This window comes from Penicillium macrosclerotiorum, assembly GCF_028827735.1.
Source record: "Penicillium macrosclerotiorum strain IBT 26536 chromosome Unknown utg000006l_segment0_segment0, whole genome shotgun sequence".
NCBI classification, from domain to species: domain Eukaryota; kingdom Fungi; phylum Ascomycota; class Eurotiomycetes; order Eurotiales; family Aspergillaceae; genus Penicillium; species Penicillium macrosclerotiorum.
The window spans coordinates 595,524-618,479 of record NW_026643085.1 but is presented as its reverse complement, the minus strand read 5'-3'; the positions used below and the strand labels follow the sequence as shown (position 1 = coordinate 618,479).

At 50.2% G+C, this 22,956-nt stretch overlaps 9 protein-coding genes across 9 annotated transcripts; 4 read left to right on the top strand and 5 right to left on the bottom strand.

Annotated features, from left to right (window-relative positions):
• Nucleotides 1-7,525: 7,525 nt before the first annotated feature.
• N7462_005516 (chitin synthase export chaperone) lies at nucleotides 7,526-8,653 on the top strand (the record flags this gene model as incomplete). Its single annotated transcript, XM_057077234.1, has 3 exons — nucleotides 7,526-7,763; nucleotides 7,835-8,406; nucleotides 8,468-8,653. The coding sequence occupies 3 exons, from the start codon at nucleotides 7,526-7,528 to the stop codon at nucleotides 8,651-8,653; spliced, it is 996 nt and encodes a 331-aa protein (XP_056932814.1).
• Nucleotides 8,654-9,984: 1,331 nt separating this feature from the next.
• Nucleotides 9,985-11,458, bottom strand: N7462_005515 (uncharacterized protein; the record flags this gene model as incomplete). Its single annotated transcript, XM_057077233.1, has 3 exons — nucleotides 9,985-11,086; nucleotides 11,148-11,296; nucleotides 11,417-11,458. The coding sequence occupies 3 exons, from the start codon at nucleotides 11,456-11,458 to the stop codon at nucleotides 9,985-9,987; spliced, it is 1,293 nt and encodes a 430-aa protein (XP_056932813.1).
• A 378-nt stretch (nucleotides 11,459-11,836) lies between these two features.
• N7462_005514 (acyl-CoA thioesterase) lies at nucleotides 11,837-13,022 on the bottom strand (the record flags this gene model as incomplete). The annotated part of the gene is made up of 2 exons (XM_057077232.1): nucleotides 11,837-12,685; nucleotides 12,759-13,022. The coding sequence occupies 2 exons, from the start codon at nucleotides 13,020-13,022 to the stop codon at nucleotides 11,837-11,839; spliced, it is 1,113 nt and encodes a 370-aa protein (XP_056932812.1).
• A 598-nt stretch (nucleotides 13,023-13,620) lies between these two features.
• N7462_005513 (mitochondrial 37S ribosomal protein bS6m) lies at nucleotides 13,621-14,129 on the bottom strand (the record flags this gene model as incomplete). The annotated part of the gene is made up of 3 exons (XM_057077231.1): nucleotides 13,621-13,930; nucleotides 14,001-14,032; nucleotides 14,106-14,129. The coding sequence occupies 3 exons, from the start codon at nucleotides 14,127-14,129 to the stop codon at nucleotides 13,621-13,623; spliced, it is 366 nt and encodes a 121-aa protein (XP_056932811.1).
• Nucleotides 14,130-14,362: 233 nt separating this feature from the next.
• Nucleotides 14,363-15,105, top strand: N7462_005512 (glycine decarboxylase subunit H; the record flags this gene model as incomplete). The annotated part of the gene is made up of 3 exons (XM_057077230.1): nucleotides 14,363-14,498; nucleotides 14,644-14,706; nucleotides 14,792-15,105. The coding sequence occupies 3 exons, from the start codon at nucleotides 14,363-14,365 to the stop codon at nucleotides 15,103-15,105; spliced, it is 513 nt and encodes a 170-aa protein (XP_056932810.1).
• A 545-nt stretch (nucleotides 15,106-15,650) lies between these two features.
• dscA (ubiquitin-protein ligase dscA) lies at nucleotides 15,651-18,065 on the bottom strand (the record flags this gene model as incomplete). Its single annotated transcript, XM_057077229.1, has 1 exon — nucleotides 15,651-18,065. The coding sequence occupies one exon, from the start codon at nucleotides 18,063-18,065 to the stop codon at nucleotides 15,651-15,653; it is 2,415 nt and encodes an 804-aa protein (XP_056932809.1).
• Nucleotides 18,066-18,399: 334 nt separating this feature from the next.
• N7462_005510 (cation efflux family protein family) lies at nucleotides 18,400-19,867 on the top strand (the record flags this gene model as incomplete). The annotated part of the gene is made up of 2 exons (XM_057077228.1): nucleotides 18,400-18,735; nucleotides 18,797-19,867. The coding sequence occupies 2 exons, from the start codon at nucleotides 18,400-18,402 to the stop codon at nucleotides 19,865-19,867; spliced, it is 1,407 nt and encodes a 468-aa protein (XP_056932808.1).
• A 398-nt stretch (nucleotides 19,868-20,265) lies between these two features.
• N7462_005509 (putative NADH-ubiquinone oxidoreductase 14 kDa subunit) lies at nucleotides 20,266-20,673 on the bottom strand (the record flags this gene model as incomplete). Its single annotated transcript, XM_057077227.1, has 2 exons — nucleotides 20,266-20,516; nucleotides 20,640-20,673. 2 exons carry the CDS (start codon nucleotides 20,671-20,673, stop codon nucleotides 20,266-20,268), a joined length of 285 nt encoding a protein of 94 aa, XP_056932807.1.
• Nucleotides 20,674-20,860: 187 nt separating this feature from the next.
• On the top strand, nucleotides 20,861-22,848 carry N7462_005508 (BOD1/SHG1 domain-containing protein; the record flags this gene model as incomplete). Its single annotated transcript, XM_057077226.1, has 3 exons — nucleotides 20,861-21,163; nucleotides 21,234-22,147; nucleotides 22,230-22,848. Coding segments are annotated over 3 exons (1,836 nt in total), but the record flags the coding sequence as incomplete, so codon positions are not given.
• Between the last annotated feature and the right edge of the window lie 108 nt (nucleotides 22,849-22,956).

Sequence of the window (22,956 nt, the reverse complement as noted above, 5' to 3'; positions counted from 1 at the left end):
AAAAAGGGGGGCCAAACAGGATTGCAGCGCCCTTTTCCTTGTGGTATTCCCACTCGTGGAAAGCTCGAGACGAATCCGAGACCGAGGCCCCTTCTTGCAGGCTGGCTAGTAGCTTGGTTTCATGCTGCGACGATCGTTGTAGGTCGCTTCCTTTGAATCTGCAGTTGACGTAGGCGTCCATCAATCATTCCCTCTCTTGTTCTGGCCTTTTCCCCCTTCTCCTCCTCCGGAAGGTGGGTAACGGCTGTGGCTTCGGTTCTCCACCCGAGAGCTCAATTTCCACACAGACCGTACGATAGAGCTGTGGGGCGGCTATGGAAAATACTGGCGATGGGGCCGAGTAGCGTGTCGGATATATGCCTTGATAATATGTACGAGGTGCATCGGATACGAATCGGATATCGGATGCTTGTTGGAGAGTAGAATCCATACTTTAGTGATGGCGAATTTCGAGGTAGGTGGATTGATTGATTGCATCTGGATATTGTTTGTTCTTTTCTCTCTTGCATCCAGTGATGATCATACGATGACATGTACTTAATATATTTGACGGGGTATATGGCAATAATCCCTGGGCACAGAGAGAGAGAGAGAGCGATGATCCATGCCTGGGTGAAAATCCGGGCGTGTTTGTCGGAAAGACGCCAGTTTGATGATGATGATGATGTGCTTGCTGATTGCATAGTGCATACGACAGCACAATAGGACAAAAGTACTTGTTTGCATGTTTAGCCTCACTCGAAGTCGTGCGGGTTGTAAGGGGAATTCACAGGTACCATTTGAGTATGTTTCATTCTAGCTTGAGTGGAGACTGAAGACCACCGAGGCTATGACCGAAAAGGTGAAAATAGAATAAAGAAAAAGAAAAGAAAAAGAAAAAAAGCATGTATTGTAGAAACGAAAACGAAAAGCAATGAATATCACATTGTGGACCTTGATGGACTATCACCGGAAGTCCATTGGGGAAGTAGCTAAATGAAGCCAGGTTCGTAGTGGAATGAACCGACCTCCAATTTAAATCACTTTTCTTGGATGGACGGCTTCTGATGAACCACAGGGGTCTGGACTGATCAGTTTCCATGAGGATGACGACCCCTGCGGGGTGGCTCAGTCACCGAAATGACAAAGGGGAGGGGACAAGACGCTTAGGGCTTGGCCTCGAGCCCCCCCGGACACCAGCCCCCTTCGGCCTGGAGCCGTTGGCCGCGCCACGATCGTTAAGCTAACGCGGCAACGTGGCCACGCATGTGAAAGCGAACCGGCGAAGAAGACGATAAAACAGCATTCTGGCCGTGCTCTCCCTATGAGGTTATGGAATGTAGGAATCAATGAACTCAAAAAGGCCCAACGGTCGAGACCATCGGGCACAATGCAGGAACTCGATGTGTTTCCAGTTTTCCCGACAGGGAAAACTCAACTCATGCATTTGGGCCCGTCAAGGTATTGCCGCCTTGAGAAGCTCATGCGTGTCTGTGCTGTGCTTTCATCGATTACACGTCCAGGTGCAGGCGGATTACCCGATATAGATCCCGGCAGGATCCTCCCTAGTAATCTTCAACTTCTCCAGGACGTCCATGCAAACTGCCAATACGTACCTTCTACGCATCTGCCGACAGAGGGTCGTGGGGCAGCCTCAAACCCTGAGGGCTCGTTATTAATATATATTAATATATTAATATCACAAACAATATTTACCCTCTGGTTCCAATGAGCGCCCGACACGGCATGCAATTTTATTTCCTACCGGACCGGGTCAACCAGATGCCCGCGTCCATTGACAATCCATAAAAGCCCCTAGTCTGCATCATGGCAGCACCTAGAACCAGAACATCCCAGACACCACGCCATGACCCGGTGTTGAAGCCCCGTCCTCTGCCGGAACATGCAGCAGCTGCATAACCTAGCGCAGGATAAGAACCTAGACACTTCAACGTCTCCGGAAAATACTCGAACGCCCGGTAGATGTCGAGGTCGGTGCATGTGTGAGACGGACTGAGCACCGTCGCCTGGTGGACTGCTGTGCTTCCCTCCTCCCTTCCCCCCCCCCCTCCCCCAACACTAGCGCCATCGAGAGGGATTTAGCGTTCCAGACATTGCTTTCGCCCTAGCCGGCACTTAATCACTCCAGGCTTCGGGGGACATACCGAGCACAGCCTGGATCCTAAAAGTAAACCTTCCGAAAGTGGCCCTCCCCCTTTAGACCCGGTCTAAAATCCCATCTACTATCCGCAACCTCGGGTCTCTCGGGCATAAAGCCCCAAGAAGTTCTGCGCTTACCCCATCCAGATATTTCTGCCTGTGGTTCCGGAAATACAATTGCATCACGAAGCCTCCTTATCCCCCCTGTCGTTGATAGAGAGTCTTGGCGCCTGCCCCGGACCGGTCAATAAAGTTACGCCGGTGACACTTGGTGTTCTTTTTTGTGGTATTCTCTTTCGACCATTTATCAGCAAGATTTGGAATTGGGAACTTGGACCAGGACGCCCTGCATGAAATGATGTATACAATACCAGCACGATTACCAAAAAAAGGGTTCCCATTTTTTTTTAATTGAAAAAGCCCATATTGACAGCACGTCCAATTGCAATACCACCTGAAAACAAGAGGCCGATAACCCCTGCACAAAAGCGCGCAACAGTGAAGCTTCGTTCAGACCTGTGCTCCCTAAAACCACACGGAGATTGCGTGGAGATGCAATGCATCCAGCCTTGGCCTTAGCCTTCGGTGGGAAAAAAATGGCACCGAAATCTTTCCCCTGCTGAAAGATTGTGATTTTCTTAACGACAGTCAGGAAGGGACTTGTACTTCTCGACACCGTGCCCCTCCCACTCTCCCCACCTGCAATGCGTGCGCCATCGGACCGAAAGCACGGACTCGAAATCGAGAGGAGAGAAAAAAAAAGATCCCTTGGCAGTTCTAGTGCAGTCTGTGAATGCCTGGCTATGCACCTATTGTGGGCAATGTTGTATTCATGGTCGACGCGGTTGCCGATAGGATCCAAGCTGTCGTCATGCTGTGGGCTGAGACCCCTTCCCATTTCCTTAAACCCCCCCCTGGTCGATGCACCGCGGGATGGTATGGAAAAGAGTCGAACCACGTTGCCCGTGCGGGCCCTTCCCCCCTGGGACCCAGACTTCAATTGTTAAGTTTCTTAATTTCTCTATTTCTTAATTTCTCTATTTCTTAATTTCTTAATTTCTTTTTTTTCTCCCTCCCGTTTGTCTTTGTTGGATGGATATTGGACATTTTCGGACCCGAGCTCGGAAATTTTGGAACAACGATCCTGGTTTTTGGAAGGATACGCTTGCCCAATGATAGCATGTGATTTGAAAAATACCCAGGGTGGGCGTCTTTTGAGAGCAAATCAAATTGACGAAGTATGCTAAGTCGAGTCCTAATCATACACACATGGAGGCGGGGAATAGTGTTATCGGTTGCCAAAAAAAAAATCAAAACAGAACAAAAAAGAACAAAAACATCTGAAAATAAGGGACACGGGATTAAACGTAATCAAGATTCACATATCAGATAATAAACGGGTTGTGGTCATGAATTCAAATCCAAATAAACCTTCTCCCTTTCCTCCCCTCCTAGAAAAAAGGAAACAAAAACGTCGGGATTTGGGGTTGAATTTCACATGGAACTGTCGCTTCGCTGAGACCAAAAATACCCTGAACGCCAAAGAACACACTGACTAAAACCGAGAAAAGAAGCGAAAACAAAAATAAACTCCCCTCGCAGATACATAGCGGCATAGAAGGATGATAGACGCTCGGGACGAATAACACGAACACTAAAACGCACTTCTGTATGGCCAATACTCTCCCGGAGCATCGGAAAATGTAGTGGAAGTGCCCCCAGGGCACAAAGTTTAAATCGGCACGAAGCCCGGCCGGGCAAGAAGAAAAAAAAACCAGTTAATGTAAAGGAGGACAATGTCGATCAGGGCCGCCCTGACGAATAGCCAATTTCAAATTGATGAAATCATTATCCTCATCATCGGTTCGGGAGAGCGACGGGGGTTGAGTGGATAGGAAAGAGGGTCGGTTCCAGCCGAATCATAGTTCCTGGTGGTGCGTATTGTTCGCAATGTAAAGAACGGCGGGCCGGGACCACACACACTTTAGGAAAGAGTGCGGATGCGCGCGTTGATCTTTGGCGCCCGATAGAAAAGAGAAGAAAAAAAAATAACACAGAGGAGAAGAAAGGTTTTTTTGGGGGCTTGGTCGTCATTTTCATCGCACGGCGCAGAGATCACATTTGCCTATCACCACAATAAAACGATCGTGCGGGCTGTCGGAACAACGGCTGTCCTTATTGCCATCCAAGGAGGTACGGAGGAAATGGGCAGCGGGGTTTTGGCATCCGCTATAGATATAGTAATTTTTGAAATAGTTGCACATGATGATCTCATGGAGGATTTTGCGGAAAGCGGGATTGTGCAATTGAAATGAAGTCGAATGTCTCGAGAATAGAGCCGTTTGAGGAGGAGGGTATATGGGGAGAAGGAAGAGGCGTGATAGCAAGAAGATGCGAAATGGAGACGGATATGGAGGAGGAATTAATACGGTTAAGAAATGGTGGCATGGGGAAGGAAATTCTACGGGACAGATTGCTGCACCAAAGGCCTTTTGAATGACGGTGCCCGAAGGCTAACAAGGTCGGAAAATCAAGTGGTAAAAAAAACATTAATCAAAAAAAGGACTGGGGAAACACACAGATGCTCCCCCCAGTCAACAATCGCTGAACCAGAAGTAGATCCGAGATGAAAAAAAAAATTATTTAACTCCATAATTTCACCTCTCAACCCAGTGGCACCAGTGGTTGGTATACAGTATCTACCTCCTACCTCCTTCTGCATAGTACCTTTAATTCATCGTACCTTTAGTACCTAGCTAGGTAGGCTACTTGTGCATGGTACAAACGGTAGAGACTAACTCTGCATTTTCGCCCTGCCCCCCCCCCCCCCCCCCCCAAAAGTCCTCCCTTCCCCTAACGAGAAAAAAAAGTATATCCTTGCAATCGATGTGGGTCCTGCATGACGGACGGGTTTGATCTGTGAATGATTGTTTAGAAAAAGACACCCGAGAGCCACTGGCCGGAAATTTGCCCAAGATTATTAAGGATCAGCGATCCTTTTCGCTCGCTAACCGGGTCCCTCTTCCTCCGTACCGTCGTTGCGGTATATTATCTATCGGGTAGATGGGAGATCGACGCGGTTCCTCGCAGCCGTTGATGCTTCTTCAACTCACACGTGGCGCTAGTCAGGATCTTCATGCATGAAACGAATCAGTTGTAGCGAGATACGGTCATCGCGCACCTAGATACATATTTCAATGGACGGAGCGATATATGCCTCTCACTTGCCATTACTCTACTGTTCGGACACATGTGGAAATAGAATCCAAAAAAAGACTAAAGAGGTAAACGGAGGGAGTCAGGCGCGTAATCATGAGCAACAAAAAGCAAATTGTTGGATAGGGGGAAAAATCTACATAGTCCGGTGACGATATTTGTGACAATGCCTTTTGAGTTGGGCAACCTAGTTAACAACGGGAACCGATGTGTTGGGCATTCGAGACAAACGATAGGCTCCAATCCAACCGAGGATGGCAAGAGTAAAAAAAAAAAATCAGCCGAAAAAAATGGAGCTTGGCCTCAGCCTCTGTCCCACATCACATCACATTCCATACCCCTGTCGATTTCCTCATCCACCAGTTGATTGGAGGTCACCCCCTCCCCGGTCGAGGGCGAATGATAGGAACAGCGTCGACCTGCAGAGTAGGGGCCAGAGGGATAATCTGGCCAAAGCAGGGAATATATAGAAATATATTAAGAGAAAGAAATCAAGTAAATGAAATTGATCAAACCAGGACGGGCCATGATAATGATAGCAATCAAAGGCGCGATCTAGCGAGTCATGGTCGGGAAATAGTTCCGACCTTGTAACATCCCGGCACCGAAAAGGAGGAGGGGGAAAAGGGTTGACTGTTCTAGGCAAGAGAAAGGCAAATCAGGGTCGTTCAGGGTAGTAATTGTCGGCATCTGACAACTGAAATAAAAGAAAGTGAAATAAAGTAAAATAGATGCAGTGCAGAAGTCAAGAGCCCGGAGTGGCCGATCTCCTGGCCAAGTCTTGTACAGTGCCGCGTCTGCACCTCCGGCACCACTCCACGAATCAAACAAGATTTGTCCTCTGCCCGGCAGTCTCCAGTCTCGAGATCGCAATGGCTCCAAAAAAAAGCGCTCCACCGGAGAGGGGAAAAAATGCAAGCGAGGGTCCTCGTTGGACAACTCCCCTTTTTTTGGGACCAGGTTTCTGCTTCCTTCCCAGACCAGGCTAGTCGTCAGGCACATTCGTCGCCGTCACCGATCCACCGTGCGTCACAGAATTAAGGCTATCGGCAACCGCAATAGGCAGCGATGGTGATAATGGCTTCATGCCCCCCTCTCCACTTCATGCAGGATTGCGTCCGCAGGTGGCCCCCCCCTCCCCCCCCTCCGGCATCCTCTCGGGATGAACCCGAACAGAGGACGAATCTAATATCGAGAGGGAGGGATCTTCATCGAGTTAATCAGACACGAGCCTAGTGAAGGTGGGCAAAATTCGAGCTCAGCAAGCAATACCAGATGGTGCGACATGCATCGTGACGTTTTGAGCACGCAGATGGGATGGTCCTCCTTACCACATACCGAGAGGGCTTCAGGTGTGCCGGTTCTGGTTCAGGTTCTTGTCAGGAGCGAGCGACGAGCCCGTTCGGTCCGCAATTGCCTCGGATGGTCCCATATGGATGGTGTGGCAGCTTGTGAGCTCCAATGGCACCCTCCCGGGGCGAGACGGAGCCGGCGCGGTCCTAAATTCCAAGCCCCATGTTTATCGGGTTGTGTGGAGCTTGCTGAGGAGATAGTTCTCCAGATGCTTGCCGTCGACTCCGCCTCGGGTACAACCCCTGGTGCTGCACCTGCATCGGAGTTGAGGGTTGACCGGATTCGCGCCGAGTACGAACCGGAGCAGACGAAATTGCCCGAGGCAGCACTAGTGTCCTTTTTTTTCTTCGAGGGTTCAATCCTGCACGATCGTCCGGAGTGCGCCGAACTTGGGCTCAAATCACGTGGGAGGTCTATCACTCGCTGACAAAGCGCCTGGGGAAATATACAACGCTAGTCTCAATCGGGGAGCACCTAAACAGCCGCCGTCCGGGTCCCGTGACTGCAGCCCCCTCGCTGAATCTGACCATCGCCCTCCAACTCATCCCACTGGCCCCGACACTCAGTCAGGACACTCGTTTGACACTTTGACAACTGGGAGAGCTGCACAGCCCACGCATGGGGCCGAGGAAGAGGGCAGAAACATACCGTAGGTTGCCGTTCGAGACCTCGTCGCTCGCTCTCTTTCGCTCCTCTCTCCACCGTTCCACAGTGCCCGTCGTTGTGGAGACAGCCTTTTAGCCCTTCCCTTTGTGACCGCCCACCACAACAGGAAACCAACTGTTTGTTGTCGTACATCTCAACATCACCAGACATCATGGGATTCGGTCAATTCGACTCGATATGTGAGAAGGTGCCGCTGCCGTTGTGCTCCCTGGTGGGCCCAGCGTCCTCCATCTCCGGCTCTACAGGCATCATCTCCAACTGTTATGCGCGCAATATCGAAGTCGCGAATACCATGATCTTCGAGGGTGCAGCCTCATTCATGCACATTATTGCGCTTGGCATGACGGTGATCATGATCCTGCATATCAGGTCCAAATTCACCGCTGTTGGTACGTCGGCATCTTCTGCTTTCCCGGCCGCTGGCCGTACACCATCGGCGCTAAACATGACATGATTCTAGGTCGCAAGGAAATTATCACCTTCTTTTACCTCTTCCTCGCTCTCACTATCTGCTCACTGATCATCGACGCGGGTGTTGTTCCCCCTAGGAGCGGTCCGTTCCCGTACTTTGTGGCTGTACAGAGCGGATTGATATCGGCCCTTTGTGCGTGCTTACTTGTCAATGGATTTGTTGGCTTCCAGCTGTACGAGGATGGCACGGCCCTCTCTGTCTGGCTGATCCGAATCCCATCCGTGGCCATGTTTGCTATGACTTTTGTGATTGCGCTGCTGACTTTCAAGTCATGGGGCGGACTGGGACCGGAGAACACAGTCGGCCTATTCATTGTGCTTTACCTTTTGAATGCTATCGCTGTCGCTGTCTACATTGTGATGCAACTTCTGCTAGTTGTTAACACTCTGGATGACCGCTGGCCTCTGGGTCACATTTCCTTCGGTGTGCTGGTATTTATTATCGGCCAAGTTCTTCTCTATGCATTCAGTGATACTATCTGCAACAACGTGCAACACTACGTGGACGGACTCTTTTTCGCTACATTTTGCAACCTGCTTGCCGTAATGATGGTTTACAAGGTGAGTCTTTTTTTTAGCGTGCGACATTATACCACCAGCATACTGACCACCCTTTTTATAGTTCTGGGACTCGATCACCAAGGAAGATCTCGAGTTCTCGGTGGGTGTCAAGCCGAACACATGGGAAGTGAAGGAGCTATTGCCGGAAGAAGATCGCCGACAGACGGTCTACCAGGATACCAACTCCGAGTATGCGGGCAGCATGTACCATCATCGCGCGTCGACACACGGCCATCATAATTACTAAATACTCCCAACGTTTTCGCTGTTTGTATATGCACCTCTTGGGCCTGTTGATAGTTTTGAATTCTCTATGATATCTAGTTTGAGCCTCGTGGCCCTGATATAGTCCCGACGGCTGGGTTTAATGATTACACTATTATTGATTCCTAGCTTCACTCACATCCAGAAAGGGATGGAATGATGGAGCTAGTGAGTTTCATAATTATTCCATTGTTGATTTGAAAGAGACCTGATTTGGTCACTAAAAGGGTTGGCACCGATACGACTTCATTCGTTTCAGTTTGTGTTTCTAAATCTCCATTGCACTTGGATTGAATCATGCTCTGGCGGTCTAGAGATTCACAGCTCCCTATGGGACTTCATATTGACCACTGGATGTGACAAAAAAAACATGGCTCTCCCTTTGTTTTGGCATAGGCGACCAGCCCGATCCTGGAGGCAGCACACTCCTGGATTTTACACTATGATTGCTGTACATAACTGAGACTACGGCTGTCTAGTAAAATCTTGTCTATTATTTGATCTCTAGAGTAAATTGTTATCCAAGTCTCAATGATACACATGTCAAGTTTCAACAGCCTTTTGTCGGGGAACAAATTCCGTACTAGTCGGTCCAAAGGATGCGCTATTTCTCAGACTGTGGCAATATTACGTTGAAAGAGATGGACAGCGGGTCATCAATGGAATATGCTAATTGTCGAGGGCATATATTCAAGTTTTGAGGTGGGGTTATCTGCATACTGGCTCATATCCCGAGGCGAGTTGCAGATCTTTGCGCAGCAGGTGCATTTCATCGCTCATCGGCCTCGCCACTGGGATTTTAAGTGGATAAGGAACCCGGGTAGTAAGATGAAAGTCGTTCAAACGTCAAGTTAGGCCCCCACGAATCCGGAAGCCGGCGTATCGCGTCATTGAATGCCAATGATTAGAGCCATTACGGCACGCAGACTTACGAGAGGCTGAAACATCTGGTGAGATCGACACCGCACCAGTCCCGCCAATATTAGATAGCCGGGCTAGCAGGACGGACTCTTGGAAGCGACTGCCAAGGCCGGATAAAAGTGTAATTGACAGGGGTAACTGAACATATTTCGTTTTAGCACGCTGTTCTGGTAGACTTTCTAGACTTCGGGGAATATGGCTTTCTCGGGCGATACATACTTTGGATATAATAGGTAAGGTTTTTGCGGAGGGCGTACGTGAGTAAAAGTTTAAAGATGGAACCGCCGATCAGGGGGATTCGTATGAAGTAGTCTTCCACGCATTGCCATCGGTCTCAAAATGTAGGAGAGGCCCGCTTCGTGGAGAGACAAACATGACAAATCTGGATTCATTTCAATCCACAACCACAACGTCATCTGCATCCATGAAGTCGTTCGCTTCCGCGGCCTGTTCTTCTTCCCCTGGTCCGGTTGATGCGCCGTACCAGCCTTTATCGATCGAAGCCACCAACGCTTGGCAAGCCTCGCCGACAAGATCGTAATATGCAGGGTTCTCTTTGGGCAGAAACATGCTGCAGTGCGCCTTGACCTCGTCGCTTGCCTGATTGTTGCTGGCCTTGTTCCATTGAAGGCCAAGGAGCGCTGGTGGGGTGTTTTCATCGCTATTCTCGACCTCGCTCGGGATGGTGCAGAAGGTTCTATTTTTCGATCGAATGATCCTCTGGGTGAAAGAGGTCTTTCCTGTCGCTGACTCCTCTACAAGATTACCCGCACCCTGACCAAGACATGTATAAAAATTGACGCTTTCGATACCCCGTTCCTCTCGGACTTTGGTCAACCCCTCAAGACGTTGCCGCAATTCCGATGTTCGTGCCAGGCATCCGACAAACTCAAGATGGGAAGAAACCCAGGTGAAGCCGGCGGTGATATTTTGTCGTTGGGAATACAAAGCCGCGGCGCCGCCCGCTGCAACGGCACCGGCGGCACCAGCGAACATAGCATATCGACCCCAGCGCTGCCAGGATGGCGTTGCAGCAGCATCTTCCATGGATGGCAAGGCTTTAAGGGGCTCCTTGGTGGCTTCAGCAGCTCCTTTGCCAGACACGTTAGTCTTGCCATAGCCAAACACTCCTGCAACTTCTGTCAAGGTATTATAGGCTGTTGTGGCATTGCGATAATGTCCTTCTGCGCCATAAGAGACTACTCCTGGGGCAATCCCCAAGAAAGGGGTATCAAAGGCGAGCACTCCCTGGATATGAGGAAACATGAACGTTCCTGGTTCCACGACAGGTGCAAGATCCTCTGCTTGAGGTGCAACTCGGGCGTTCGAGGTAGGATTCCGAGGAATAGGCTGCTCACTTGATAGTAATAGCAATGTCTCTGCAGCAACTATTCCTCCCATTGAGTGACCGATTAGGATAACATGAACAGATGGGTCAACAGTGGGAGAGGCAGTCTGGTTTGCAACTTCAAGGTCAATCACCTTGTTTTGCAGCCTGTATCATATGAAAGCAAAATCAGCCTTTCGTAATATAATAATCTGACTAACTATATTACCATTCTCTAAATTTTCCCACACATTCTTTCAGATCGCCTTTAGTCTCATACTTGGGGTACACAGCCGTTGCAACCTTGACGGCAGGAAGCGCTTTGGCTGCTACGCCCTGTAGGTTCTCAGGGAATTTGCCGAAAGTGTCATCATCTCCCTGGGTATTATTTATTCACATGTCAATGCAGGTCTGATGTATTTGTACCGAAGATTCGCGGAGAGGAATCTTATGTTTGCGGGGAAATAGGCCGCTCCGTGGACGGGAAGAGCAACTTACCTTAAAGCCGTGGATAAAGGCTAGCAAAAGCGTCTTGCGCATTTTGGAAGAGTGATCAGACATAGCGCATCATGGGTGAAGCGCCAGGCAGAGCAGATCCAAGGAGGTGCAATCAGCAACGCGCAACAATCATTCGATTCTCCGACTCGGGGAGAGCCTGACACCTTACGTCATGTGTCACGTGATCATAACACTTTCTTTACCCAACGTGAGGATTCATTCATAGCTTCAATCATGTATTCTGAGCTTGGAAGAGGCGTATTTCTCGTTTCAAGCTACGTTCCTGAAAATATATCATCTGTCTGCACTTTTGGGGCTTGTGAAAAAAAAAAAAAAAAAAAAAAAAAAAGAAGAGAAAGATAGATATCTATTCTAATGTATCTAAGACAACATGATGCTCCTGTACAGTATAAAAATATGTCACAGATTCCCTGCACGCCCAAGTTTGCGCAATCGAAGCATGCTGTCTTGTAATGATGTAGCAACAAGTGTGCCATCGGGTGCCCATAGATAACTCTCATGCACAGCTCTGTTTTCTGCAGACTGTGGTGTCCACCCTTCTTGGATGAACCACTTCATAGGGGGAGTCAAGCCAGGGTCGTTGGAAACAGCATCCCAATCAATCATTCTCAACGCCGACCCATGCTGGTGAACAATCACTGTCAGAGTAAGACTGGCCATTTCAGCCCAATTCTTGATACCAAGTGCCCGTGGGATAAGGAGGAGTGAGTTCTTGTCACTTGAGTACATGTGTGCGCAAGCATAAAGATTATCATATTCCCCAGCAAGTTCCCTCTCCTTGATCTGGGCAAGACTTGCCTTGGAATCTTCGTCTGGCATTCCTTTCAGTCGATACTGAGTGAGTTGGCGATATTTCTCTGGCGACTCTTGGATCGATTTCGTTTTATTCGAGTCTTTCATGTCGACCTTTCGTACATCAAGTCCGGGAAATTCTCGCTCAGCAATGTTTCCTTGTTCAACATTCTCAATCCACCAGTCTGCATCAACACTGGGGCTAATAGGCTGTTGTTCAGGCCGTTTCCTGGTCAGAATGTCTCGAAACCGTTCCTGGACTGGTGGAGGTTGATGGTGAAACGTTGTTTGATTCTCATCACGCTTAAAGGAGCATAGACATGAGAAACAGATCTTTCCATCTTGGCGAGCATCGACTGCTCTTGTGCAATACATGAAGCCATCTCGAACATGCCGAACGCTGTAAACATAGGGGATGTCCAGCCGGCCTCCAAGAATGAATGTACCAGTCATATCCTATCAACACAGTCAGTTCGATTACACTGTATTTTGCTTTCTAGGTGTACAATTGATCGAGAATTAAACTTACGTGGACCACAAATCCCTTTCCGACGGTCTTTGAGGCGGCATATGCCGATTGAGCATATACATGTCCACCGAATGAACGTGTTCCCTCACCCGGAGGGAATGGAGCTGCAAGCGAGCGGAAACGTTCCACTTTCTCTGGCTCGGTTGTGCTGGCATGGGGTATCTCCGTATCCTCAAGCCGTTCCAAAGCCATCAACTTCACAAACGAAAGCGGGGAAGTGAACTCAAATGAGCCGTGGTCATTTGTATCGCCGGCGAAAGGCATCATGAGTTATTGATAATTTTCCGAAATCAGATAAATACACAGACTCTCTGAGAACGTTTTTTTAGAAGTAAATGGCTAAGGACGACCTCTTGTTTGTCAGTTGATAGATCACGAGCTGTGGTTGAGCTTAACCACAAATAGGACCTGGATAAAGATTTTTTGAGCAAAAAGAAATCATCCGTAGTGCATAGGCCCAAAAGCAATTAGGAAAATCCAAGGCAAAGAAATATCGGGCGTGTAGTGCTTTAAAGATCGAGTAGGAGTTGAAAAGCCGGGGTTGAATGGGGAACCTCGGCTTCCACGGGGTAGTCACGTGGTACTAACCCTCCTATTAGAACAAGGCAAATAGTCATAGCTGGTTCGATTATGAATGGGGGTAAATGGAATCAGAGACCAAAAAATGAAATAAAATCAGATTTAATTTTGTACAAAATGCGCCGATCGTGCTGACAGTGCCGCGTGGTTATGCCTGATTTCCCATGCCATAATGATACAAAAAAGGACAGATAAGAGATATGTTGCTGGAGACCGGGTTCCAAATCCCAGTCTTACACCGGCAGCAAGAAAAAGAAGATCGCGATATCCTGGTTGCATGCTCTTAAATAGAATCGGTGATGCTGCGGGTCTTGTTCCATTCGACCTTGCCCTCGACGTCCTTGATCTCTTCGAGCTTATCCCCCAACTTGACGACGGAGAAGTTGATCATGCGGGGATCGAGACCAAGGGTACGACGAACGGATGCTTGGACAGGACCGGAGGAGTCAAAACGCATGATGAAGTGGTGTCCTTCGCTGTATCGTGCCTGGTGCTTGGTGGTGACCTTGGGTAGACGGAAAGTGCCCCAGTTGGTATAACCGCGGACAACACCGCCGGAGCGGATGACCTGAATTCCGGCATTGCGGGCAATTCTGACAAAAGAAATTAGTTGATTGACCCGGGTGGGATGGGATGGGATGGTTATTTTGTCATATCACATACTCGCGAACCTCGTTGAGGCTGCCCGGACGGACCTATAGACAAGACAATGCATTAGTTTTCCGACACAATTGGCATAGATTCAATGAGAAAAGGGACACCACATACGATGGCAATCAGCTCATATAACATTTCATGGAATGGTGGCGCGGAGGGCCGATGAGATTTGACGAAAAGGGTCAAGGCACAAGCGTTGCGCAAATTCCGATGAGGTTCGGAGTGCCGTCGCTTATCAGCAGTCTTGGCGCTTCCTTATCAGCGACGACGCAACTCCGCCGGGGAAGCACTCCTCTTCCTTTCCCTTCTTAAACACTTTCCTCCTCCCACCTCTCTTCTTTCTTTAATTACCCCTCTCCACTTCGAAAATGTCCGCTGTTGCTCGCTCCATTCGCCCCTTTGCTTCCCGGGCCCTTGCCCAGAAGCCTCTCGCTTCCGCCTGCCGTGCTGCGCCTGCTTTCCGCTTCCCGCGGGGAACCCGGAGCTTCTCGCAGAGCCCTCTGGGTGAGTAAATCTGCCCTCCAGGGAAGTCAGATGGGTCGCCAGCTGTCTCCTATAAGGAGCCCGACTACAATGACATGCTTTCCGAGCTCAATTGGGCGATATGAAAGAAGACATTGCTGATGATATCATCTATTGGTCTATATAGCTCAGGTGAAGAAATATACCGAGTCGCACGAATGGATCGAGCTCGCTGAGGGCAGCAACACTGGTTAGTCTTTCACCCGACTTTCTGTGATGATCAATCATATCATCAAAGTCATTAGAGACGTGCAACAGCTAATGCGAAGCTACAGCCAAGATTGGCATCACCGAGTACGCCGCCAAATCCCTTGGCGACGTTGTCTTCGTTGAGCTCCCGGAGGTCGACCTCGAGGTCAGCGCCGGTGAGCCTGTCGGTGCCGTTGAGTCCGTCAAGTCTGCCTCCGATGTGTTGTCTCCCGTGGCTGGTAAGGTCATCCGTGGCAACAGCATCTTGGAGGACACTGCCAAGACCATCAATGCCAGCCCCGAGGGCGAGGGCTGGATTGCTGAGATCGAGGTTGCTGATGCTGCGGAGCTTAATGATCTGTTGGACGAGGCTGCCTACAACGCGACCATCGACCACTAGATAGTGGGCCTGTAGAGGTTATGGTGGAATTAGACTGAGGCGAATGATCGGTAGTGGATCTGTTCTTACGGTTACTTTGATGTTATATTACCTTGTCCTGTCTTATGGAGGCAAACTTCCTTCAACAAAATCATAGACATCTGTCAGGCCCTCCACGGCCCCGACTCCTTCCATTTTCTTTTTCAAAGAAGGCTGAAAATACATGGTATGAGAATGCGTGCACTGAACACCTGGCGCACCATTTGATTATTGGAAGGTTATTCGTAGTTGTTACCAGATTTGAAATTATGTGTGATTGGACTTAATCGCTGGTTTCACGTGTGATATTGAACCAAAAGTTCAGTGGGGGTGCCAGTTTTGATTGTCATCGGAAAACGTCAGAGAAGGTAACGGGATCATTGAATGGATACTAGGTAATTGGTAATTGGTAAATGGCAGTAGGTTACAAGAAAAATATTCTAGGCCCGAACGTGATCTCAGCAAGTCGAAAAAATGTTGATCCAAATCCTATGTACAATCTGAATATTCACACAATCGAACGTAATCTACACAGGGGGGATCGATTCCCGACAAATCGGGCACTGAAGCCGAAGTCTCATCCAGCTCTCCAAACAGGCAGTATGAAAAATATGCCGGCAAGGAGTGACCATGTACGTTCGACGGCTGAGGATACTTGTGGCTCCATCAGCGACGCTACTTCCGCCTGCAGAAGTAGACCCCGGGAGAACAGGTACGTCGATATCTTGCATGCATATGGCACAGTCGAATATTACTCTCTTGCGATCTTTATGTCGATGTTTGTCATCATCCTTTGAGTCGCTCACCAAATCACGTTCATCGGCCCGAAGGGATGCAATTGACAGTACACCGCCAGATTCAAGGTCTTCGTCAGCGCCCGGGGTATCTCGGAGTGTTGGATGGTAATCATAGGCCGGAGGTGCCCAACCACGGGGGACAAAGAAGCGTGGTCCCAAGATATCCTGGCTGGCTAATATCCAGGCCTGAATCCACACCCACCCAGCCATTGAAAGTGCTGTAGTCCAGTCCGGACGGATGAATAAGACGTTGCCGCGAGCCGTGAGGAAGTATACAAAAGGAAACAGCCGAAGGATGCTCTGACCGATAACGAAATCCCACCGGAGGGCCTTGCGGCAGTTTCGCATGACATTGCGATAAATCTGGGGAACCCAAAAGGAGAGATAGGTACCAGCTATCACACGCGCATAGATTCCACCCAAGCGTCGTGGCAGCAGGAATGACCAGATGGATATAATAAGCATGCCGAATAATGCCAGATAGAAGCGCGCATACATGGCACCAACATCGCTTCGCATTTGCCTGGGTGTCGGCGCAGTCGTACGATTGTTGGTGGGTGGTGGTTCTAGATCATCCTCAGGTGGATCCTGATCAGGCGCTAGAATGATCGGTGTTGCCCCCGAATCTCGAACAGCAGCAGTTGCAGGAAGCGGAAGTGTTCCAGGCTGCGGCGTGGAAGTCGGATTGACCGGGCGTTCTTCACGCCTTTCTGGTTCCTGCACAGCCCAAATTTCCATCATGAATTTCATGCCAATGTAACTGACGGACAGAAATGCCAGGAATGAAGCAGTTGCCAGGATCAAGAATGAAACAGTTGCATAAAGTTCCAAGACAATAAAAGTGAGAACAAACGCATCCCCGAGCGCCATTAATGCAATGGTGTAGAAACTGACCCGGCTGCGTGTTGAGGGGGTCGATGCCTCTTTGATCTGGCGGAGAAGAAGCGCTATCTGTGCAACAAAAACACCGGATACCACGAAGATGAGACGAGCTGCATATTTACTGTACTCCTCATGCTTAGGACCGGCCAGATACAATGGTTCAGAAGGTGGGAACTCCGGAGTTCCTTTTGTCTCAAGTATATAGCCACAGTCGGGGGAGAATACCACAGCCGACATGACCATGAGAGGAGGATCAGGAATAGGAGCCCCCATGGGATACCTAAGTTCCTGTTCCATGCGCTCCAACATCAGTCTGTCCGCAACAGTGTCGCCAACCATGACTGGGTGTTGTTGTAAGAAGATGATATGTTCGCACTTCGGTGCCGGAAATTCCACCTGCTCCGAACCCGCCAGAGAAGACCATGGAAAGAGGGTGGCAGGCCGATTTTGCCTCTGTGACATAGTATCCGAGAGAGATTTGAGAAGCAGACGATGAGACAATTCATACGTATCAGGAGAGAGGGCAAAATGAGGTAGAGAGAATATGCCACCGAATTTCTCACTCGTGGTGGTTAAGATTACCCCTCCAGTTTCTGGGAAGTGCACGCCAAATAATGACAGATACCAGGTGCTTCCCCAGAAGTCTTCACTTTCGACTGTCAGACTCGCGCGGATCTCTCGAACAAGGCCTTCCCCATGGAGAAGTTCTTCCCCACCTCCTTCCTCGAGATCAACATAGAATGTCCCGCCATTTCCAGTAATGTTAGAGCTGAAATCATGGGTAAAGTATTCGTGTTCGCGAGCGATAGCGGTAGTGTTGAGCGGTTCTTGGCGCTGCACACCATCTGTTCGTCGTACCCAGTCCCCTCTTAATTTTCCTGTTGCGTTGCGATACACGGGCAGGAAGAGCTTGGTGAGATTCAATGGGGATGATGGATTGGATTCGTCAAGACCGATCGGAGGTTCGAGGCCTGCGCCTGAGAGGGCAGATTGCAACTGATGACGAACACGGGTCTTGACGTGAGGAAAGAGATCCCAGGCATAGCTGTCATTTTTCCGCACTCCTGCAAAGGGTAGCCATCGATCTGCTGGTGGATCGAAGTCCCCGTACTTCGACTCATTCAACAGCTGGAGAGCATGGTTCTCTCGGTCGAACTCACGCTGGCGTTCCCGATCCTCATTGATCAACGAGGGACGGGATTGAGAGCTGAGAAGCAGGTAGAAGACCAGCAGAAGAAAGAAAAAGGAGCCGCGGTTATCCATCCCGACGCCACGGGGTGTCGGCATAGGACTCTTCCTCAGAACGAAACGGTGGGCATCGCGGGAAAAGCGGACAGAAAGGAGCGGAGCGTAAGTCCAAGTTGAAGTATATCCAGACTCACGAGCTCTCACGAATAATGAATGACGAGGGTGGTAGTGATGGTAAAGCTACCGAAGTGGATGATGTACTCGACATGCGGTCGAGACCTCGGGGTCCCCGCCCCTTCCGCTAGGCCAGACACCTTGTTTCTCAGGCCGCAGATCGTTATCTCCTTTTCCCCCGGAGCTTCATGCGAGGGACCTCCTCAGTTCATCTACTCCGTGGAAGCGTGTTCAGATGGCCACGGTGATGGCTATGAACTTCCCACTCCCTGTCCCACCGCGAACACCAACTCCACCACCGGACGAAGGCATGGCTCAACACGCCTCACCGGTCAAGATCGGAGTTTCTATCGATCGTGATGCATTGTCGCCACTACGAGATACATTCCCGAAGAGCGCTTCCCTGGATGCGGGAAGCCAGGATTTTCTGAGCCCAACTGCCCCTTCTTTCCCAAGTCCTGTGCCTGTGGACCATGCGTCGCCGACGCATCATGTTGCAAGCGACTCGACCCCGGCGGGGCCCTTCAATTTCAACACTACTGTTATGGCCAAAAGTCCGGTGATCAAATCGGTATCGTTGAATGCCCATTCTTGAAGAGAGACCATACTAATGGACTGGGCCCACCATGCAGAACATTGGACAACGTCGCGGTCACAAATATAAACACAGCAGTATCTCCCATCAGATCTTTCTTGAACCTCCCCCACGCGCGCCACTCGCTCTTCCCAATTCACTCCCGATACCCACGCTGAAGGAATACCGCACTAGTATGTCGAAAGACCAGAAAACACGCTTTTGGTGGAGTGTGTGCCATATGTTCGTGGCTGCTTATACCCTTTGGACCGCACACGGATCACTGGCGATGACTGCGCTATCCCACTTGATTCTCTTTGACTCACTTGGAGCCCTTCTTTGTGTGGCCGTCGACGTTCTTGGGAATTTTGAAGTATGGAAGAGATCGAGCATCCGCCATCCGTTTGGCCTGGAGCGAGCAGAAGTGCTTGCTGGCTTTGCAATGTGTGTACTTCTGCTGTTTATGGGCCTTGATTTGATTTCTCATAATCTTCAACATTTCCTGGAGAAGTCCGGTCATGAGCCGCATCATTCGCATGACCATGACAGAGTCTCTGTTGGCGATGTGGATGTCACCGCTCTTTTGGCCATCGTCTCGACCCTTGTTTCTGCAATTGGACTGAAAAACCATGCGCGGATTGGCAAGGCCATGCACTTTGCCTACATCGAGTCCCTTCCATCAGTACTGAGCAACCCTTCTCATTTCCTGACTCTTTCGTGCTCGGTTCTGCTGCTCCTGCTGCCTTTGGTATCTATTCGAATCTATGACTGGCTTGATAAGCTCCTTTCGGGCACCATTGCCTTGTCGATGTGCGTTTTGGGCGTCCGCCTTGTGAAAGCTTTGGGGTCTATGCTCCTGATGTCATACTCTGGCCAAGGTGTGTCCGAGGTCATCAAGGATATCGAAGCAGACCCCAGTGTGTTCGGAGTGGATGATGCTCGATTCTGGCAAGTTCACTACGGGCTGTGCATGGCCAACTTGAAGGTGCGTGTGAGTGGCACTGAAGACAATCTCTCTCGATTGCGAGAGAGGATCTCCAGCCTGATTCGTAACCGACTTGGCGGGGGTTATGGCACTGGCGGGCAGAGGTGGGAGGTCTCACTTCAATTTACTATTGAACGGACATAGCCCGATATGGCGGAAATCTCGCCAATACATACGTTTAGAAATCCCATTGTACATTATAAGATGCCCTGCAATGTCGATTCAAACCAACCGTAAGGTTGAATGGCCGTAATAAACCCATTATGCATATTTATCACCCGCAAGTATTCGGCATGCCCGGCCAACCGTGAGCAATGAAAAGCAGAAGCAGAGGGAGAGGCAGAAGTAGTTGATGAAGAGTCTAATTCATATTCTACGGCGCGCGCCGCTGCCGAAGTCATCTTCCACGAAGGCTTCCGAGGCTGTATGCCGATATCAACCCGATATCAACCAGAGGAATTTTGGTACATGTCACAAATAAAAGAAATACACGCAATGCTCTTCCCCACCACTATTCACCCAATCGTATGCAGTCCAGCCGCTTATGAGGTAGCAGCCAGAATAGCACCCTCCTCGACTTTGCTGATACCTTCCCGCTCGTCCCGTCGTCGGCGCTTCTCGAGGATGGCCTCTCGGCGCTGTGCAAGCATCTTGAGTTGACGGTTCTCAACACCCTGGAGCCAGTAGCCGAAGCTGCCACCGACACCGGCGAAAAGAGGGTAGACCCAGAGGGATTCCTTGGCGAGAATAGGACGCATCTCAATTCCGAGTTGCCAAAGGCGGACGGCAATGCCTGTGGGAGTAGAATAATGTCAGCTAAATGAGCTAAATTGAAATTTCCCAATTGACCAGTTCCAGCATCCGGAACGCGGTTTTAGAAGAGAAGAGCCCTGAGAGGAAGGAATATGTCACGCACCGAAGCCGCTCCAGAAGAGGACTTTGTGGACCATGATTGTAGCCGGAGAGGGGCGGATAGATATGAATTACAGAAACGACAGGTTCCGACGCAGGCAGGAGAGGTCAATGGTCTGCGCTGTCGTGATAAGGTGTCGCCCGCGGTCGGATTGAAAGGATGGGGTCGGGGCGTGAAGTCGCACTGGGGCGGCAGGAGGTTGAAGCAAATCAGCAACCCGCAGTTCTAAGCACGGAGCAACATTCTTCCGCGCAACCCGTGTTATCGCTTATCGTCTTCACGCGACTTTCTCCCCAGCCATTGCGCTGTCCACGATGGCTACTGACGAGGCCATGGAGGACGTGCAGCCAGCTACGAAGAGGCCCTCCGTGGAAATTGAACCCTTGAAGCGGAAGAAATTCAAGGCAGAAGACCTTCCCCTTTCTGCCGCCCAACATGCAGCCATCGACAAACTCTTGCATTCATTCAAGAAGAAGGGTGGTTTTGACAGTATTCGAAAACAGATCTGGGCGGATTTTAATGATGGAGTATGTTCCTCTGGTCTCAAACTTGATTCGATCTCCATTTTCCTCTCAGACGACTCATTCCTCTACTTAGGACTCTAAGACCAACTTCACCAATGAGTTGATCGCATTGGCAGAATCCGAGATCGAACGCGAACCGGCGCACCTATCGCGTGAGAGGGGTAAAGCTGCAACTTTGATAGAAGGCGCTGTCGATCGTGGCGATGTTTACAAGAACGTGGAGCAGTCTATTGATCTCCTGGCATCCAGACACCTCGACTCCATATTGGAATCCGTCCGTTCTATTCGCCGAGAAGACATCGGCGAAGAGGCAGCTGCAGAGGAGGAAAAGACTGGTAGCAAGACAGACGAAGACTATGAGGCATACGTCAAAGCTAAGCGAGACGCACGCGAGGAAGTCTATCGTGAAGAGATGCGGAAACAAAAAGAAATCGAAGACGAACAGAAACGCATCAAGGCCGAAGAAGTACGAAAGAAACGTGAAATTGAGCGACAGAAGGAGGAAGAAGAGCGAGCCAGGCGAAAAGAAATTGACGACAAGCGACGAGCCGAACGTGAGCGTGCCCGCGAAGAACAAAGAGCGCTTGACGACCAGCGAGAGCGAGAGCGAGACGAACGATATGAACGACGAAGACGAGAAGACCGGGAGCGGTTCTGGGATCGTGACCGTAGTCGCACGAGAGACCGGGATCGTGACCGTTTACGCGACCGTTCTCCTGCCTATCGCTCTGACCGTGGCTTATCTCCACGCAGTCGCGATCCGAAGCGAGAAAAGTCCACTACATCTAAAGACCCAACCCCAGCTCCGGCACCTCCCGTTGATGATAAGTCACTAGAGGAGGCTGCCCTTCAGATGCTTCTGAAAGAAGGCGAAGAGCTTGCTGCAAAGGCACGGCAACGGCCTGAGTTTGACTTCGAGGAGGCGGAAGCTATTGAGAATGGTCTCAAACCATCATCAACGTCTGGGGTGACCAAGGCAGACGTGAAGTATTCCAACGCTTCAACTAGAGCTGCCAGCCCTTTCAGGGACTCTAGGCGAGCTGATTCGACAATGGACCGGGCTGAACAGACTCGGTCTACCTTCAGGGACCGGAGCTGGAGCCGAAGCCGTTATCGACCACTTGGATCTCGTTTTGACCCAGACCATCGACGAGAGAGGTCTCGTGATGCATCTGTCAGATCCCGAGACCGCGAAATGGATGATCGGCGTGGCTTTCGTGATTTTAGAGATGAAAGAAGTTATCGACCAGCTCGCCGGAGCCGTAGCCGGTCTACTGTTCGAGGAATGCGAGACAGAGACAGGGATCGTGACCACAATCGAAGCGCGGATCGAGACAGAGAGAGAGTCCGGGATCGACCACGATCCAGATCCCGTGATCGAGACTTTGAAAGACGCCGCCATGATCGTAGCCGCGATAGAAGTCGAGACAGAGATCGAGGTGGTGACGGCTACCGGTCTCGCCGAAGTAGAGTCTCTCGGTCACCATCTCGCCGCCGCTCCCGCAGCAGGCGATCGCGATCTCGATCTCGCCCTCGCCATCGCAGCCGGGATCGCCCTCGCTCCCGCCCTCGTTCGCGTACTCGATCGCCTGCTCCTAGACGGAGATCACGCTCTAAATCCACTACACGCAAAAGATCACGTTCTCGACATCGCTCGCGCGAGCGGCGCCCTTCACCTGGTTCTCTAGACATTGACAGATATGTGCCTGTTACAAGCAAACGAAGCAGGTCACCCCGACGCCGGGTTCGGTCTCCTGATCGAGAGCAGGCTCCACGATTTGGCGAAATTGATCGTT